At 37.6% G+C, this 19,151-nt stretch overlaps 1 protein-coding gene across 2 annotated transcripts in view; it reads right to left on the bottom strand.

The window, feature by feature from the left end:
• UMAD1 (UBAP1-MVB12-associated (UMA) domain containing 1) overlaps positions 1-19,151 on the bottom strand; it is a 78,726-nt gene that overhangs the window by 54,082 nt on the left and 5,493 nt on the right. For both annotated transcript variants that reach the window (XM_030264720.4, XM_012571497.5), the window contains exon 2: positions 17,514-17,632. In XM_030264720.4, the coding sequence (XP_030120580.4) occupies positions 17,514-17,595 (82 nt within the window). In that variant the 5' untranslated portion in view covers positions 17,596-17,632. The remainder of the gene's footprint in view (positions 1-17,513; positions 17,633-19,151) is intronic.

The following is a 19,151-nucleotide window of genomic DNA, read 5'->3' as shown; positions in this document are numbered from 1 at the left end:
CTACTCTTTATAAAACCAAGCAGTACATAACTAAAACTTTTTTTTGTTTTTAAGAGGCTTTTTAATTGGATGGCCTATATGTTTGTTTTTGTTATTCATTAATAACTTTTGGGATCATTGGCCTGTGTCAATTAAGCTTCAACCAAGCTCCTAAACTAGAGCTGCTAAGCCAGATGAGCTCAACCAAGGGTTAGAGGGCTGTGAGCAGCCTCTGGAGTCAGCTGCTACCCATCAGAGCCAGAGCCAAGGGCTGCATTAGGTTTATCTGGGGTGGCACTGTCCTTTGTGTTGGACCAGCAAGCCAGCCAGCCCTGGAAATGCCATTCCTTGCCAAACCATGAAAGGAGAGATTTGTGGGAGAACAGATGGGACTGAAGGAGGGTAAGGGAGCAGGGTTAAGGCTAGTGAGCAGTAAAGCCATGGGAGAGCAGGCTCTATGGGGCTTGCTTGTAATGGAATGAGTACTTTTGGAAGGTGTTTTTCCTTTCAGACATCTTATGCACGGTGTGTTATTGTGGCCTATACTTCTCTGATTAATAAAATGCATAATTTCCATACCTAGTTAGAAGCCAGCAAATCACACCAGCTTAGCAGATGATGATACAAAGAAAGCATAACAACCTTAAAGTTTCCACTTTCAACTAAAAAGGAATATTAAGTTAGAACTACTGTAAAATAATTTTTATCTAATTTGCTTCCACTAGAAGGACAAAACCGAAGACTGAAATATTTAATTTTTCCTATTAATGCAGAAATGTACTGCTTAGTTCCCAAAATAACTTTTTATGGTTTTAGCACAAAAATTTATTGCATTCTTGCTTTCATCACTATTATCTCCAATTATTAAATTCCTTCTCTCCCTAAAAAAAAGGAGCAAAACACGCCCAGAATGTTTTCATAAGGTGGGCTCTATTTTACAGTTCTGTTTCTCAAATACAGATATTGCTCTGCGTTTTAACGTTGCATTTTTAAAATAAAAATATAACACTCCACTTCTGGTTACATTACATGTTACAGTCAGTAAGGCATATGACAAAAATAAATGTGGAGAGGAAATGAAGGTATTTTCTAGCACTATTTATAGTAATCCAGTCATGCTGAACTGATTGTATTTCCTCCTATATTGAAAATGCAGAGACAGCTGCACATAAAATACATGTCATCAACTTTCAGCTTTCATTCAATGAAAAAAGTAACAGGTAAACATACTCCTAAATGTGTAGCATTGCTTTCAGTTTACACACAGCAAAAAAATTTTACTGTGGTCAAATCTTGAAACCAAGAATTTGAACAGATAATCATATATCTCTGTGAAATGCATTCACATGAAAGAACCCTTAAAGATTAGGCTCACTTTCTTAAAAAATAAATTTTCATATTGGTACAATATTTGTTTTCATGAAAACACTTAGTCAGAAGTAAATTGTGGTCAACATGAAGTTGTTTCTATTTTTTTATTAAAATAAGATGTAAAGCATAATTATGACCAAAATTTTGCCCCACGTGTCTGGAAACTGGCCAAAAGCTATTGGTTTCCATGAGATGTTATTCTATTCTTATGAACAACAGAAGCTGAATTTTGAACAGGGATAGCTAATACTTTTTACCATGTCCTAGTAAGATATACTTTTTCTCTGTGTCAAAGTCTTTTTCAAATTTTAAAATTTGTTACCTTTGGGGCCAAAAGGGCACTCTAATTTACATGGACAAACATACTAGACTGGGCACCTGAAATCAGTTAGCTCAAAGGTAAATCAAAGACATATTTGGTGCCCCTCCCATTTCCTCACATGTTCTAAGCCATTAACAGCAGATTTAGTTGAAATGGTTCCATCATACACAATGTTTACCATCCTGAAATTCCCCTTTGTCAAGAGGGCATCATCCTGGAAGATGCTGACATACCTGACTCTATCCGGGTATTTTCTCACTGAAGAAGAATAGCAGGATACAAGAGTTAAATGGTGTTATGAGACCAAACCAGTTATTCAGGCTTTTTCTCACCATTTTCCTGTTATTTGACTGCTTGAGAATCCTCCCCTTACAAGATGTCACAGGAGATGGTGAAGAACTGTGGAGCTCTGCTTCATTTATTAACTCCACATTTATCTTTGGATCTTTTCCCCTTTAATATTGCACCAAATTTATTTCCCTTGCACACACTTATTTCAATTGAAGCTATTCTTTCAGTTCACTCTTCAGAAAGCAATTAAATGCAAATAGAAAAGAATATACATATGGATTGCTAGAAATATTTTGTTCAGAAGCAGGTGGTGTACATGCAGTAAAGGTTTACTAGTGCTCTGTAAGAAAGAATCAATAGCACTGTCTAAAGTGTATGCTCCATTGTGGAAGCAGGGGTGACTCTCACATGCTAAAATACAGATGGAATGTATAGGGGGGAAATGGTAACCAGACATTCAGTTTACAATAAGGTAAAATATAACAAAGCCTCCCCATCTGCAATGCTCTTCCTTCAAACTGTATTTATTTGATCTATCTACAAAATTTACATCCAAAATATCCAAACACTTCCACCCTGACTGTAGCATGAATTATGCTCACTAGCAAGTAAACCTCAGGTTTACGAACAAAAATTATTGTACATAAATCCACCTTGAAAAAGTAGGAAGGCCACAGACATAGCCCCAAGTAAACTCATCCTAAAGGTTTAAAGGGAATCTACAAACTGTTCCTGAGCTGCTTCACCACATCTCTTAGAAAGACTCCACCACAGTTATCTTCAGGGTGTGTAGTAATGTGTACAAATAAGGTGTTTTTATTTAAGAACTAAAATAACTTTTTACTAGAATATGGGGAGTGTAAGGATATAGAAAGCTCTTGATACCTCTTTGTCCATCAAGTGTACAAGCTGAAACTCTTCTATCTTTTGATAATAAATATCTCAGAAGCAAGGAATATCTAAAGGTAGGCAAGATTTTAACAAACAGCCAAAGTAAATACACTTCAGGGTATTTCTGCTTCTGCTTGACTAGCATTTCAGCATGTTTCTAAAGCAAGTGAGGTCACATTACTTATCCTGTTTACCTGCACATTGTACTTCATAACTAGGTTTCATACACATCATTCAATTTATAATTCAGAATATGAGTTCTAGTTGGAAGCAGTTGTTTTGAAGGGAAGAAAAAAGGATGAGGACCCTGTAGCATTTTGTTCTGATTTTCAGATGATTTCTGGAGGCAGTTTATATAGCATGTATCTATTTAGTTATCTTAAATAATGCACTTAAAATCCTGACTTCAGAAACTGCCAGCTTTTTTCAACATGGGTTCTGTTCCTTTGGGTGGTTTCATGGTAATAAAAAGCCTACCAGACATAAAGTAAAAGCAAAAGCAAAAGTCAAAGAATAACCCCACAGTACATCAGGTATCACCATCTGCTTGCAGCATGTCAGTGTAGTACATGGTTCAGCCCTCTCAAAAGGGCAAAACAGACTGGACTCCTGAAACACTGCATCAATCAGCTGTCCTTAACACTGCACGTATCACATCAGAGCACTTGGGCCACTTAAAGTCACACACACAGATAACAAGATTAAATGTTGGTCACTCTCCAGTTGGCAAAGAGGGTCTACATGAGGAAAGTCATCAGCAGTAGAATGGAAATGGCAGAAGTTGAATGGAAGGTTTAAAACAAGAGCCTCTTAGAGTTTGTTCATTTGTACCTCGTGTTAAGCTGGATCTCCAGAGTCAAGATCAAAAGTGCCTAGACATGTTCTCACCAGAAATGTCTTAACTTCATAATTCATTCCCTGCACAAGAAGTTCATTGACTTTAGCTACAGAATGTAAGCAAACAGATGGCTTATGCTGCCAGGAATGTGCTGAAGACTTAAAGAAATACAAACCCAGAGGATTCAGAAGTTCACTGGACCCAAGGGAAAGGGCAGGAAAACGAGAGAAAGGAAGTAGTAGACAAGACCACTTACAGATATGACACCTTCTGAAATAATAACACGAAAGAATAACACAGACATTCTTCAATTTACATCTGATTCATCAAATAGAAAACATTTTTTGCTCAAGAGTATCTGTTACAAAGGTCAGTATGCAAGATGTGCAGCTGAAAGATACCTGCTGACAATAAGCAGGTATGAACCTGTACTGTTCAACCAGTAGATATAATGAGAAATTGAGGGGGAAGGGAGTCTTAAAAAAAAAAAAAAAAAAAAAAGCAAAAAAAAAAAAGCATTGCCTTTTTGTGTTAAAACAGAAGACTGCAAAAAAACCCAAATATTGCAAGACAAATTAGCTCAGGAGTATAAGGATAAAGACAAGACAAACACTATTGGACTATGCCCCTGAACAAATTTAAACCAACTTCCACAGCAGCAGTGAGTGCTACAGGTTTAAAAAAAAGGCAATATACAAGTAAGTAAAATGTTAAGAGCATTTAATCTGAAGTTCTTAATGACTTCTTTTAATCAAACTTGAAATCACAATGTGCTGGGCAGCTTTTACTGTACTATAAAGTTTTATTTTTTTAACTATAAAGTTTTACTTTACCTAGTTGATCAAGGGAAGCCAGTTGATGTAATCTTTTTGGATTTCAGAAGAGCTTTCAATACTGTCTCTCACAGGATCCTTCTGGAGAAAATGTCCAGCACTAAGCTGGATAAACACATCATGCAATGTGTGAGCAGCTGGCTCAGGGGTCAGGCGCAAAGGGTTACAGTGAACAGGGTGGCATCAGACTGGTGACCTGTCACTAGTGGCATTCTGCAGGCTTCATCCTTGGTCCTGTGCTCTTCAATGTCTTTATTGAAGACTTGGGCACAAGACCTGAAAGGATACTAAGCAAGTTCACAGATGGTGCAAAATTGGGAATAGCTGTTGACCCCTCAAAGGCAGGGAGGCCTGCAGAGAGACCTCAACAAATTACAGAACAGGGCCATCACCAGCTGTATGAGATTTAACAAGGGAAAGTGCCAGATTCTGCACCTGGGATGGGCCAACCCCGGATATGAGGACAGACTGAGGAATGAGAGGCTGGAGAACTGTGTCACAGAAAGGGATCTGGGAGTCTTGGTTGATAGAAAGTTAAATATGACTCAGCAGTGCCTTGGCAGCCAGGAGGGCCACCCGTGTCCTGGAGGGCATCAGGCACAGCATCACCAGCCAGGCAAGGGAGGGGATTGTCCCACTCTGCTCTGAGCTGGGGCGGCCTCACCTTGAATGATGTGTGCAGCTTTGGGTGTCACAGTATAAAAAAGACACTAAGCTGTTAGAGAGTGTCCAAAGGAGGGCAGCAAAGATGGTGAAGGGCCTTGAGGGGAAGCCATATGAGCAGTGGCTGAGGTCACTTGGTCTTTCAGCCTAGAAAAGAAGAGACTGAGGGGAGACCTCATTGCAGTTAAACTTCCTGATGAGAGGAAAAGAACAGACAGATACTGATCTCTTCTCTGGGTGACCAGTGACAGAACCGGAGGGAATGGCCTGAACATGTGTCAGAGGTGGTTTAGGTTGGATATTAGACAAAGGTTCTTCACCCAGAGGGTGGCTGGGCTCTGGAACAGGCTCCCCAGGGAAGTGTTCACACACCATGGCTTATAGAGTTCAAGAAGCATTTGGACAATGCTCTCAGACAAATGGTGCAACTCTGTGCAGGATAAGGAGTTGGACTTCATCTTTGTGGCTCTCTTCCAACTCAGCATATCCTGTGATACTATTATTTTACACAGAACAAGATCCCATTTCTTTTATCAGCCAGCACTGTCAGCCCCCCTGGAGGGCTGAAGCCCCTGCCCACTGGATCACAAAGCCAGCAGAAGGAATACGCACAAACAAAATGCACCCTCTTCCGCCAAACAGCTGTGCCTGCAATGCACTGTCCAGCAACAAAGTAGGGCTTTTTAAAATCAAATTTTGACAGCTAATGAATGCATTCATGGCTGTGACAAGTTGAATATCACCCACAAGTATGATGCTCAATTATTTTGCTCCCTTCTTTGTTTTAAAAGTTTCTTAATACTCCTAAAAAGATAGTTTAGTGCAATAGCAAGGACTTGCGAGTATAGAATTTGACTGCTGTTTATGCTACTTTAAATGAAAAGCATATTATAACAAAGCACAACTCATTATCTTCACACCGTATGCATATTTTGCTATCAACAAGATTAGAAGTGGTAGGAGGCCTACAAAGGAATACTTGAAACAATAACCTAAGAAAGCAGCTGTCGTACATGCCACAAAATGCATTAGGAACCTAAATTCATTAGCTGTCACTTCTGCACCAGTGTCCTGGATCTGACTGCGAAGCAGCTTAACTCATGTCTCCCCTCACATTTCCCACTGCAAGTTTCAGGCATAATGGGCACATTCCCCTTGTTTTAACCTCCAGGGAAAAGGAGAGCAGATATTGCTTTTACCCTCACCCTCTAAACCAGCCTACTCAAGAAACAATGGATCTGAAATCTGGTCCTTGTAGTCTGATGACATTCAGACTCCTGGCTGCCACAGGGAGCTCTCTTTGTTAGCTACACTTTGTCTTGGGAACCTTTCTCCCCTTTCTTTGGAAGCTGGACCTGGTCCACCCAAAAAGGAAAGGTTGCCTGGGACAGAAGCAAAACAAATCAGAACAAGTCTGAGCCTGATGCCTAGAAGTTGGCAACACATTCTGTCTCTTTGTGCTGAAAATTTTTTTCAAAAGCTTTAGTAATTTCATTTTAATAAATAAAAAGCACAAATCCACCACACACTTGGGCCAAGGAGCAGAGATCAATATTCCCATTTTCTTACTCACAGGCCACTGAAGTTCAATGACTCATGCAGTATCAGAGAATCTCCTATGTCTTTCATCATTGAAGTAGAACCACTGTGCAGCCAGTATAAGCACTGGGAATCCCTTCCATGGACTTTTAGAATTTGACGCTGGAAGATGTGCATCTGACAGCACTAAGCCTATGCAGAACTTGAGCTGAGGTCTCCCACTTCTCAGATGAATGCTTGAATAAGCACCAAAACACACCAAACATATTTCAAGAAGAACATGCTGTAACTTCTGCTTTTGGTCCTGAGTCAAGTGGACAGATGTGCTTGAGGTATGGTGCCTTGATTCAGGCACTTCAACTCCAGAGCATACCAAGAATTCAAGCTTATTGCTGGTCTCTGCTTTTTCCAGTAGGTCATTTTAGGCAAACATGTTCTAAACAGATTTTGTAAACTAAATTTCAGAGAGTATTAATTCTATTTCTTGGTTCACTCTTTCCTACTTTTTAAAAACACAATACATGAATTGAAAACTACTACTTGTTCTTCACTGGGTCTCACCTTTGGGTTGCTCAGTGGTAAAGTAGAAGTAAATTTTTGTAAGAGCTGGTATATGCAACTGAAGTTTATATTCAGCTGGAGTCAGTATTTAGACCTAATGAAAGCTCTTTGTGCATCTTTTTATAAGTGTGTTAACATAACTTGTGGGTTAGTAAAAGAAAACAGTTCCAATCAAAAAATATTGTCTCCACAAGTTTGCCTCCTAATGAAGGGTGCATTAGTATGTGTATTTAATATGCATCTTTTAAAGAAAATATTGAATGCTTTCTGCTACAATAGCTTGTCTAATGTTTCTGTAGATCAAATTTTCTGTAGTCCTGCCCTTCTGCAAGACCTATGGATGAAATAATTCAGAAGTAATCAGGTAAGCAAGTTCCCATTGAAAAATAATATGGCAAAGAAATAGCCATAAAGTTCCATTCCATCCCTCTCAAAAAAAGCCTGGAGTTTCATACTAGCTGAAATAAGGACAAAATTAGTCTCATAGGTTTTAAATTGTTGCTCTCCCTTATTCACCCTGGAGTACGAAAACTATGAGCTTAAATCCTGAACAACTGCAGCTGATCCAGACAGATCTCAGCAAAAAGAGATTTTAAATGACACAGTCTACCAGCAAGACTCTTTTCTGGTTTGCTTTGCTTTGTTCCAGGAAAAATCTGTGACTTTGGATCATTTTAAGGAAGTTTGCCCAATTTACCTGAAAAAAAATATATATTGCACCTGGCAGCTACATGCTCAAAACTTCATCTTTAATCTCACAGTAGCTGAAAAACAAACAAAAACTACAAAAAACCCACAACAAACCAAAGCACCAAAACAAATGAGCCTCACCACTGACAGTGAGCCTCACCATTGGCAACTCGGTACTTCCAATTGTGAGATTTCCCTACAGTTTGTACTTGTATTCTTTTAGACAAAATATCAAATCCATATCCACCTAATCAATGTTCCCCTAAGTTCACCTAGACATGCTGTCAAAATCAAGAAGGAAATGAAGAGACTCTATTCATCTGCTTAATGAAGTCCCACATTTATCTTGAGAGAAACACACTGTACCAATAGTCTGAGTTAAATCAAGTTAATATTTTGAAGTATTTTCTGTCTATTATAATTTTTGCCCTATACACAAAATAATTTTTGCCCTATTTTTTTAGCAAATAACCATGTGTAAATTGAGGAAACAATATAAAGAATTAACCTCCAAAGACGTTTTATGGCAAAAACTGATGAAATAGCACTGAAATAAGTCCCCCATATTCTTTAATTTATTTTTTCCTGATTAAAATGTACCAAATTACTAGTATACCAAGAAGGAGCAGCTAAAAAAACCTGCATCTTTATGGACAAGTGACAAGCCTCCTTTCATTTTTAAGGAAAAGCCTTACACTTATGTTACTATTTCACATTGAGGCCTATGACATGATTGATTTGAAACACTTGTAAAACACAGAACAAAACCTTTCTGAGTTTCTTTATAATATCTAATTAAAAATAAACAAGACAATATATCTTCAGAAAAGTAATTTTTCTCCTTCCACTGAAAAAAAGAAGTACAAAAACATTTATTTGACAGGGATAGAAAGGGGTTTAAAATCATAAAAATTAACACTGATTAACATCTGTAGAAGTATGAATGGCTCCAACCAGACAGGCAGTGATTGCATGAGCCAATGACTAGGGCCCTCTTTGCAAGGAATGATCATCTAACTATGCTGTAAATTGCTGAAAGAGGGACTTCAACCTGAATTTATCACTTGCCAGAACATCAGCTTGTGCTCCTGCAACACATTTTTCACCTCCTGTTTTTCAGTTAGCTGTAGCTGTGAGTCCATTGTAGATAGGCAAGTCAGACTTGGCCTAAAAATATGTTCTCATACACTGAACTATTTTCTTTGCATCATAAAGCACAGAAACTTTTAATTCTGAAAGTGATTTAATGACCAGCATGTTCTGGGAAACAAAGTTTACAACCAGCATTTGAAAATCCATACTTTTATACTATATTTTACTGGTTTTACTCTGTTTTACAATAGGCAATAGGTATTTTCCTTTTGTATATTTCAACTTCAAATTTCTTTAGGAATGCCATATAGGCCAATAGACTATGGCACTGCTACTAGAGAGTTAACTTCTACACATGGGAGTAAAACTGTCAGAAGCCAGGTGTCAAAAGTGATCACCCTACTATAAGAAAGGTTAAAGAACAATCTCAGCTATGTAAACACATCATTGTAGACCAGTCATGTCCAAAAACATCTTCATCTTTTCTAAGAAAAAATTTCTAGCCAAAAAAGAATTTTCTTACTTAAGCATATTCTGCTCCCATCAGTATTTGCAAAAATTAAAATCAGTAGGACCAAACCTCTGAGGAGCACTTTGCAGACCTGGATTTTAGAAAGTGACTATTATACATCAAGTCTGAAGGCAGTTAATATGAAAAACAGGAATGCAACCCCAACCAATATTTTCTTAGAGGACTGGCAGCAAACTGCCAGATGCATGTGTGACCTCAAAACAACCTTTTGCCAGATGCCTCTTTAACCTCTTACAATTACATCAACTTCTAAAAAGACAGCTACATTTTACCATTTTCTTCCTTTGGTTATGCAAATTAAGAAGATGTGCTTAATAGACAGAATTGGAAGTGTTTGGTTCTGTGCATTTTTGTCTCTTAAAGCCCCAAAATAAAGCTGTTTGATACAGCAGCACATAATTCTTTCCTGCCAGCATTAAAACAAGTTAAACAAGAAGTCTTCATCTTCTTTCTTTTCTCTTCCCTTGAGTCTATGGTCAAAACCAGGTAACTTTTTAAGATAATTGTGAGTTAAGGGGCCAAAACAATATTCAGCCAAAGCAAACCATAAATCATTTTTGATACTATTTACCATTTTTATGTAAATAACCTTTTTTTTTCATAAAAAGTACGCTACATTTTATGTTATGCTCAACAGAAGCCAACACAACCAACCACAATATTCAGAGTCAAAACTGACCTGTATGTAAATATTTTGAGAAGGGCATTTTCTGCAAATTTAATAATAATAAATCATAGCATGAAAGCATCATAAGTATATTCCAGGGGCTCAAGCCCTAGAAAGCAAAAGGAAGAGAAATTATGTGGAATGAAAAGTAAGTAGGTCATGTATACTGAAGTGCTAAATATACTAACATCTGATTTGTGGCTGAGAGAACCGTTTTTAAAATCTAGAGGTGTACCAGTAAATGAAGAAATGCACAGTCATTTGTCAACAAAAATATTATTTGATGATACATTAAAGACTGCTTCTGCTGTATAGAATCCAAGAGGGAAAAAAGGCATTTCATTTAAGAAATATACCTCCTTATACAGCAAAACAATGAATTTCAGTTGTTCTGTAACCCAGATCCTTTAATCTGCATAAGAGATGCTGACTGAGTTCACTCAACCAAATCACTACTGGCTTTCAGAATACAATCAACACATGCTTTTCAACAGTATTAATATAGCATGAAGCTTGTGCTCCTAATTATTCATGTTTTTGCATTCTGTTTTTTCCCCCTGCTGTAAAATATGCAAATTTACTTCTTTGTGTTATTTAGGTCCCACATGGGCCTCAACAGATCTGCTTGGAACGAATTACAAGCCAACATCTAGATACATGCTGTCAACATTTCAAGCTTCATTGTTTTTATTAGGTTGGAATGTCATTATAGATTTGATATTAGGCTTTAAAAGCTTTTTATAAATCTCTTGAAAACCTACAGTCTAATCAAATAGTGCACTGATAATTACTACTACTGCACTTTTGTGTGTGAAAGGGGGAGAGCAAAGCCCATCGAGCCCTGAATCCGAGGGAAATCCCCATCTAGTGGCACCACTGAAAACCGCAGGTTGTTTTTGTGCAAAATTAGTCTCAAAGAGGATTAGTTTGACTTCATCACTGAATGAAGCGGAGACGTTACCTCCTTATGCAACTAAGGATCGGTAATAGGAGAGGACTGTTTCTTCTGAATTCCTCCTCCTCCCTTTTCAATCAACTCTGGCTGCAAAATCCAATGCTTAGATTGAATTGCAAAACTCAGAACTACCATGGTTTTTAAGTATAAAAAACCCCATAAAGCAGCACTTCAGATAAGAGGTCGCTTTAAATACTGTAACTTCTTAGTGTGTATCAAAAGTGTTCACTTATACTGGCACAGGCTGATACGTATAAAATATTCTTTAGATAAAAGTATTAACAGTTATCCCCAAATCTCAGATTGCTATAAAGTTAGTGTTAAATATTTTAACCTCAAAACCCATAAAAAACAGTAGCTTGGTTATTCGAAAACTATAAGGCTCGAAATAACTCCACGAGCACTTCTTATTATATAAAAAGTAGTTCATGTAAGTCCATTGATGCAGAAAATGAAAGGACATTGAGACACTGCTTTTTTCCAATTGACACAATGCCTTGTACATTTTCTTAATGTAACAGTATATTTTAAAACACTGCAGCAGCCCAACCTTCCTTACGAACACCACTCAAAAGCTCCTTAAATATTAATGAAAAACCAAGTAGATATTTACAGGGACTTACTACACATTACTACTAACTCCTAGAAAACAAACAGCATCAATAACACTAAGATTTTACAAATTTCTTGATGCATTTAATCTTTGAGGTGTGTATGCAGAGGGAAGAAAGCATAAAAAGTATTTGATTTGCAGTAATGAACTAGTATGGGGGTACTCCTTTGTTTCAGGAATATCAATATATTAAATTTCCCTTTCATAACAGATTCACTCCAGAAAATTTATACATATATATATATTTCTCTCAGATGCAAACATTTAAGGAGTTCTTTAAAAATATATGTCAAGATCTCTATTATTAAGATCAATGGAAACTGTAAGGATCCTATTGTAAGGCCTTTTTCCATGTTGGGCAACACTGGGGGTGTCCCTTAATTCAAATATGCACTTTATCCAAAGTACCCCAAAAAAACTACCTGCATGCAGAGTAAATTCATGGCAACACAGAAACTGAAATTTGGAGAGGAACAAGTATACATAAAATTGTTCTGTGGAAAAACAGTCCAGATTTCCAGACCTAAAAGCTGACTTGGGTTGATTACTTTACTTTTTGGTATCTTCAGTACAGAAGATTTCCCATTTGTTAAGGATGTTCTTCTGCGATATAACTGCAGTTGACAAAGGGAAGCTTTCATCTGGATATAAATCATACATTTCACAGACAAGTGAGGATACTCCTGGCTACAGATGAGGATGATCCTGTAAGGAGTTATAATACTGATTTAACTCAACAATACAGATACTCAACAATACTGAATACATCAGAGGAAGGTTCAAGTACCTAATTTGAAATAAGTTCAAATGCCTTGTTGAGATTAATTTAAAAGAGTAAGTCATACCTGACCACCAAAATTTTAAGGTAACCTGTTATCATCCACCATAATTTATCAGACTCCCTGTGTATTCTTTTTGCAGCCCATTACGTTCCTGACTTTGTCACAGCAGGTTGTAATAATGAAATCAACAACATCCCACTTCTCACAAAAAGTTCCCAAATTTTCTACTTGTCAACTGGTGTTAGTACCAGTTCTTTTCTGTATTGTAAATAAGGAAGAAATAATTGTCTTATACTGTATTTCATCTCACGAATGACAAACAGTAGTTCCCACCTCCTTTTCTGTGACATTTTAGATGCTGGTGCAAGCCTGAACACATTTGCTCTGTAGAGTTTTTTCTCTTCAGACATCATCATTGAAAAAGAAGGGACACTGGTTAATTGAAATCCAAGACTTATTTAAATACCACAGATCCCTCTATTTATTTCAAAGAGATAGCAAAACCCTTAATTTTTTATGTCTGTCACTACTTTCTATTAAGAGGAGACCTGATAGGCAAAAATCATGCTTACTCCAATAGTGATAAATATTAACAAATAAGCGTCAAACCAAAATTTGCTCATAAATTCTATGTGGCCATCCTAGATGGATCTAGAAAAGCCCAGAAGGATGAAGGGAGGTTCACAGTGCAGAAGTGTATATTTAGTACAAAATTCCTGCCAAACTTTCTTATCATGGACATAGCCTCCCTGTGTCTGTGATGGTCACTCTACTCTGATGAGAATCCTGTGCCTGTTCACTTTTCCTTAGGTACTTCCTCATGGAAAAATTTTATTATAAAATTGCTGAATCTCAGAAAACCATTAGTGCTCCCTATAGGTACCAATACTCCCTACCACTTGTTAAGAGCTCTGCTCCTGAAGCTGAGAGCAGAGCTCTGAAATGACAGCCCATGTTAATTTACATGTTAGAAATTGAAAGTGAAATTTGTCCTAGGTTTAAGAAAGAAACAGAAGTTAAATATATTTAAAAATCAGGTTTGTTAGCACCTGTAAATGAGCTGCTTCTCCAAACCATTTACTCCACTCCAATACCCAACATAAAAAGATCCCTGAGAGAAAACGAAACAAAAACCAACAACTCTTTAAATCCATGGAACAGACTTCCCTTTAAATTACAAATCAAAAGTAAACAAAACCTTGAACTCAGGCATGGTCAAAGGATCAGATCAAGAGTTCCTCAGAGAGCTGTGCTGCCTCCAGACACAGTGAGAGACAGCACAGCCCTCCTGGTTGTCCAGCCCTGAGCACACCACTGGGCTTGGCAGCCCCTTTGCAGTGCCAGGGCTTTGGCTCTCTGTGCCCAAGGCCAGCACAGACATGATGCAGCCTGAGCACAACCACGAGGACCAGGCAGAGAGCTGTGGGAGAAGCCACACTCCTTGGTCCTTGCCAAAAGCACCCTGTAGGGATGCTTGGGAATCTGGGTGACCACAACTCTCTGACCTGACTTCCTGGCCTGGCCTCAGATGTGCCTGATCCCTGCAGAAGTGTCTGGCAGCAAGGTCTCGGCTGGCCCTGATCACTGTCCCCAGAGCTGTGGTGTCCTTGCTCAGGGAGCGTGGGACTGCCCTGCTCCTCAGTGAGGTCTCTGCCCGAGCCCCTGCACCCTTGGCACCCTCACTGGGCTGCAGGCTCACCTGCCTGCTGGAGCCACCAGCAATTGCTGCTCCCTCACTCTGGCTCACTGCGATCTTGTCTGGAAAAGTAAACAAGACCCTGCACATCAGGCTCTTAAACTAAACCTGAAAACAAAATTAACTTCTCTCGGTCCTTCTGAAAGAGGACATACAGAACAATATTCTAATTGATTTTAATTATTTATATGATTTTTTAATGATGAGGGTAATGAGACACTGGATAAGGTTGCCCAGAAAAAAAAAGTGTTCAAAGTCAGGCTGCACAGAGCTTTGAACAACAAGGTTTATTGAAAGATGTTCATGCCCATGGAGGCAGGTTGGACTAAATGATCTTTAAAAGTGCCTTCCAACCCAAATCATTCTATGATTCTGTGATCCTTCAGTTGCTTCAGCAAAAACCACCCACCCCAGCTGCACCATCAGCACCATGGGGATTTTGCAGAGTTTCTGACTGTCTTGCCAAACACACATGGGAAGCAGCATTGCTGTTTCAGTTTTTCAATTCCTGATCTTAGACTGCGGTTAGGACTACAAGACATTTGGATCTTTGAGGCTGATGGGACATTTTTAGCTGTGTTCCAAACCAAAATGCTAGCATTAAACCTGTATTTTTCTCTATGGCTAGCAACACTAGGCTTGAATGGTAGGTTGGAATTTATTTTATATAATGAAAACCACAAAACGTGAGGAATTCCTAAAGAACTACTATTCTCCAGGGTTCTCAAGCTAACTGAAAATTACTTGTTCTTAATTCTGGCTTTCAGAATGTTAAGATTAAAAAAATTTGTGATGATCAGGAAAGTCTCTGAAACATTTTTCCATACTTCTGCATTTAATTCACTCATCAAGCTGCATGTGTTATGCCTATTTTATAAGCCTCTTTTCCCTTTTCAGAGTCACAGTTCTGCTGTTATAGAAAAACCACCATTTTTACAGCTTCGTGAAAAGATGAGATGACCACTACCCAGAAAATAAGTGAACTGGTAGTTAAACATAAAAATGGTTTAGTCTCTGGTAGGAAATTACATTTTATATTTATTTTGTAGAGACAGAAGTACAAATTATTTTTGCTTGACTCCCACACATGCAATATTTACCCCAAAAGCTAAAATAGAGAATTTCTTTCAGCTGCTAGGCTGCACAGTTGGTTTTGTTGATTCTGCTGTTTTTATGAGTCACCTTTCTAGTCAGACATTAAATTCCCAAATGCATAGATACTTTACAAGGAAAAAGTAGATTTCAAATATAGAAATTTATAACAGGACTTGGAGAAGTAATCAAAAGAAAAAATCATTCTAAAGATTTGATAAGGCAATAGCTGTGATGGAGCTTTCTCAGTAAAGCATTGAATTTTCTTCTCACTTTTTCAAATACCAACCAATTCAGAAAGATTCCTCCCATGTCCACAGGATATTGGTGAACCAGTCTTTTTGTTCTTATATGCTCTGAATGCAAGACTGAGTTTAAGAACCAACTAAAAATGTAAGAAATTAAATTCTCACCCCCTCCAAGAGCATTCACTGCCTACAGCAGGATTACACTAATGGTCCTAGAAATCTGCTACTGAAATGTGTTAAAGATATTTACTATTGGATTTCCAGAATATTTGACACCAGTTTAGAAAAGCTTCAGAACATTCCATCTAAGTAACAAAATTGTAACTAACAGAATGGCTAAGTGTTGTGGTTTGGGCTTCTTTTTTTCCCTTACACTATTTCTAGACAAGAACACCCCTTCCAGATAAATATCTACTTAAGTCCTGACCCATAAGTCTGCAACTACATTTGTCCTGCCAGACAATTATATGCTTCACTGATAAGGTTGATGACAGCTCTTCTGCCCAGTTCAGTCCATTTCATTGTAGACAGCTAAATTAACTTCTGTCTGAGCAAAAAAAATAATAATTAAAAAAGAAAAGATTCAAATAACATTGATCATTCTTATGTTTATATTTAACAGATTAATTTTATGTGAATTTATGTGAACAAAGTTAAAATAATCACTGACAGCATTTCAGGGAAAAGGAATGAAGCTAAATTGAATGCAGAATCAGGACCAGCAACTGTGGGACATAGCAACATTTGGGTGCAGAATTCTGCCTTTACAGAAACTGAAATGCTAAATGGTCTCCAGACCTTTTGGGGATGATGATGAGTCTCCTTTGACTCTTTCACAATGCAAATGTTGGATGTAGCCACCAAAACTGCTGCAGGTGAACAAAATCTAGTGGAAGGCAGCCATTAAGCATGACAACACAGTCACAGATGTGAAACAGATTTGTTTTAATGGAGAACTTTTGCCAAAAATCTAAGTTCTCAGAAAGGGTTCCAATAGCCTTTTGTACTGTTAGACTTCGATAGTCTAGGGCTTCTGTGACTTGAAAAAAGGAGTAACACTTAAACAGAGAAACACTGTAAGATTCCTGGTAAGAATCAGTCAGTAAATCAGAGCAGCAGAAGCTGAATATTGATGATGACAGATTCACAAGGAGGAAAACAAATTGCCAAAAGATAAAAAAGAAAAGGATCAGTTTCAGCATAACAGCAATAATTTTTTCTCTTCTGCACACTTAAACTGACTTGCAAAACTGTGTAAGAGCTTGATCAAAGCTCCAAATTTAGCCAAACTATAGGTGTGTATACTTCAGATTAGTTTCTGAACAAGAAGAAGACTTTGAAAACCCTAAACTGTTTAATTCTTATCAAACAGAAGAGTCAGGTCCTGAGACAGAGCATCTACATTCACCATGACCAGAAATGCATAAGCACTTCTTGGCTTATAATATAAAAAGTCTGGGGGTAAAATGAAAAGGAAGGAACCTGAATAAAGCCAGTCCTTTAACAACTGTAGTAAAATATTCCCTTCCCATAACTCTAATCACAAAGCTAGAAGCCTAAACTTTGACCTTTACTGTTTTGTAAGAATGTAACTTCTTGCCACTCAGCATGAAAGGAAAACAAGAAAGTTCATTTTCAGCGCTCCTGAATATGAGTTCAGACGTGTGTAAATAAAACTTCAGCTATTTAGTCCAAATGAGCAGACTAGGAAAATTAACTTTGTCAGGAAAAGTAAGAATACAGAACATTTTTTATCATGACTTCTCTTAACATTTCATTTAGTCTACACATCTCAAAGAAACTTAAAGATCAAAATTTCAAAGATGAAAGAATCACTTTATACAGAAGCACAACTTACCCACAATAACAAATCCATCTGCTTCTCTCTCTGGTACTGTGACCTTCTTTGAATCTTGACCCTTTCGGAAGAAGCTGAACATAGTCTCTTTGGGTTCTTTTTGTCTTCTAAGGTGTTACCTAAAATGAAGACAAAAACATGTTAAATAAACATGTGATAACAGAACTTACAATAAGTTCACATAACAGACCATATGTATGTAAGTAAGGCCACATACCTAATCTTTATTGCCCAATTTGAAATATCAGGCATTTTTGTGTAAGACAGATTACCTTGTTGATGTAGCAACTTACTTCAACAGGCAAGAGTAGAGTGAAGCACAAAAGGCTTTTATACAAAGTTATGAATGGAGTGAAATCATAAAAAAAAACTAACAAAACTTCAACTTTTCTCAATGAAAATTAAAGATGGAAACTCCTTTCAGCATTTATCCAGCATGTCTTCATTTTTTTCTGCTACTTTGTATTGTGATTAGGCAAGCTTTCTCTTCAAAGAGGGCAGTAACTATTTTCAGTTTCCCACTTCGCAATCTAAAAGCAGCCTAACAGTCGAGTATGCTTGATTAACAGCTACCAATGAATTCCTTAAAAGAAAAAGCAGCAAAATCATTTGTAGCAAATTTTTTGCAACATAAGTAATTAAAAGAATCTTCCAAGGCAGCTAAGAACTCCACTGCTAGAACAAAACAAGGAAACAATTGGGATAAAAATGGACTGCAACAGAAAATGGTCAGTATACCCTCTCTCTCAGGACTGGAAAATTACATAGAAGCAATTCTGAGTAGCTTAAATAGGACAAAGTCATACTAAAAACCCATGAAGGAACCCATGAGGGTCTCTCAAAGGCTGAACTTGGACCCCTGGACAACATCAACCCATGAAGCAGCCTGTGGTCTGGCTGAAACACAGTATGTGCTGAACACAAAGAGGAAGGCTTAAATAAAGGCATGCAAAGATCTTCTCCACTAAAGCACCCATATAAAATTGGGAAAGTGGAATAATATAATTTCAACTTGGAAGCAGAGTTTGAGGAGCAGAATCCTGGTTTATTTTGCAGACATCAACATGTTACCAAGAATGGACTGACAAACCAATAGCAACATCTAATAAACACCTCCAACCGAGGAAAGGACTCCAGGGTAAAGAATTAAAAAGGAATACAGGGTCAATTTCAGTAATACTATTTCACACTAAATTTAACAAAGAAGAATCTTTAGAATGTGGGAAAAAGTGAAGACTGCTACTGTAAAATGTGCAGATTAAAAAAAAAATAAAAAAGGAAAGATAAAAATCCTGGATTAACTACTTGCTGGAATTCTCCATTCCCCACCCAAATATTCATGATACCATAAACAAGACTTTTTTTGCCCTGGCTGGGGACCTGTAGCAACTCACTACTGATTATTCACATGAAATGCCCAAAATTCTGCTGTTACAAGTGATCATACACTCCAGAAAGTCATGAAATGTAAACACTGGCTTGGAACAGTGTATAAATAGATCATGGCAAAAGCAGCAACTATTCAAACTGTGGCCTGATACCTGAGACTTGAAGACTGAATACCCCTCAGTCTGGCCTGCTTGCTTATGCTGACACAGTGCAACTTCTGGCCACCAAATAAACTACATTAATGTGCAC

This window comes from Taeniopygia guttata, chromosome 2 (genome assembly GCF_048771995.1).
Source record: "Taeniopygia guttata chromosome 2, bTaeGut7.mat, whole genome shotgun sequence".
NCBI classification, from domain to species: domain Eukaryota; kingdom Metazoa; phylum Chordata; class Aves; order Passeriformes; family Estrildidae; genus Taeniopygia; species Taeniopygia guttata.
This window is presented reverse-complemented; position numbering and strand designations above follow the sequence as displayed.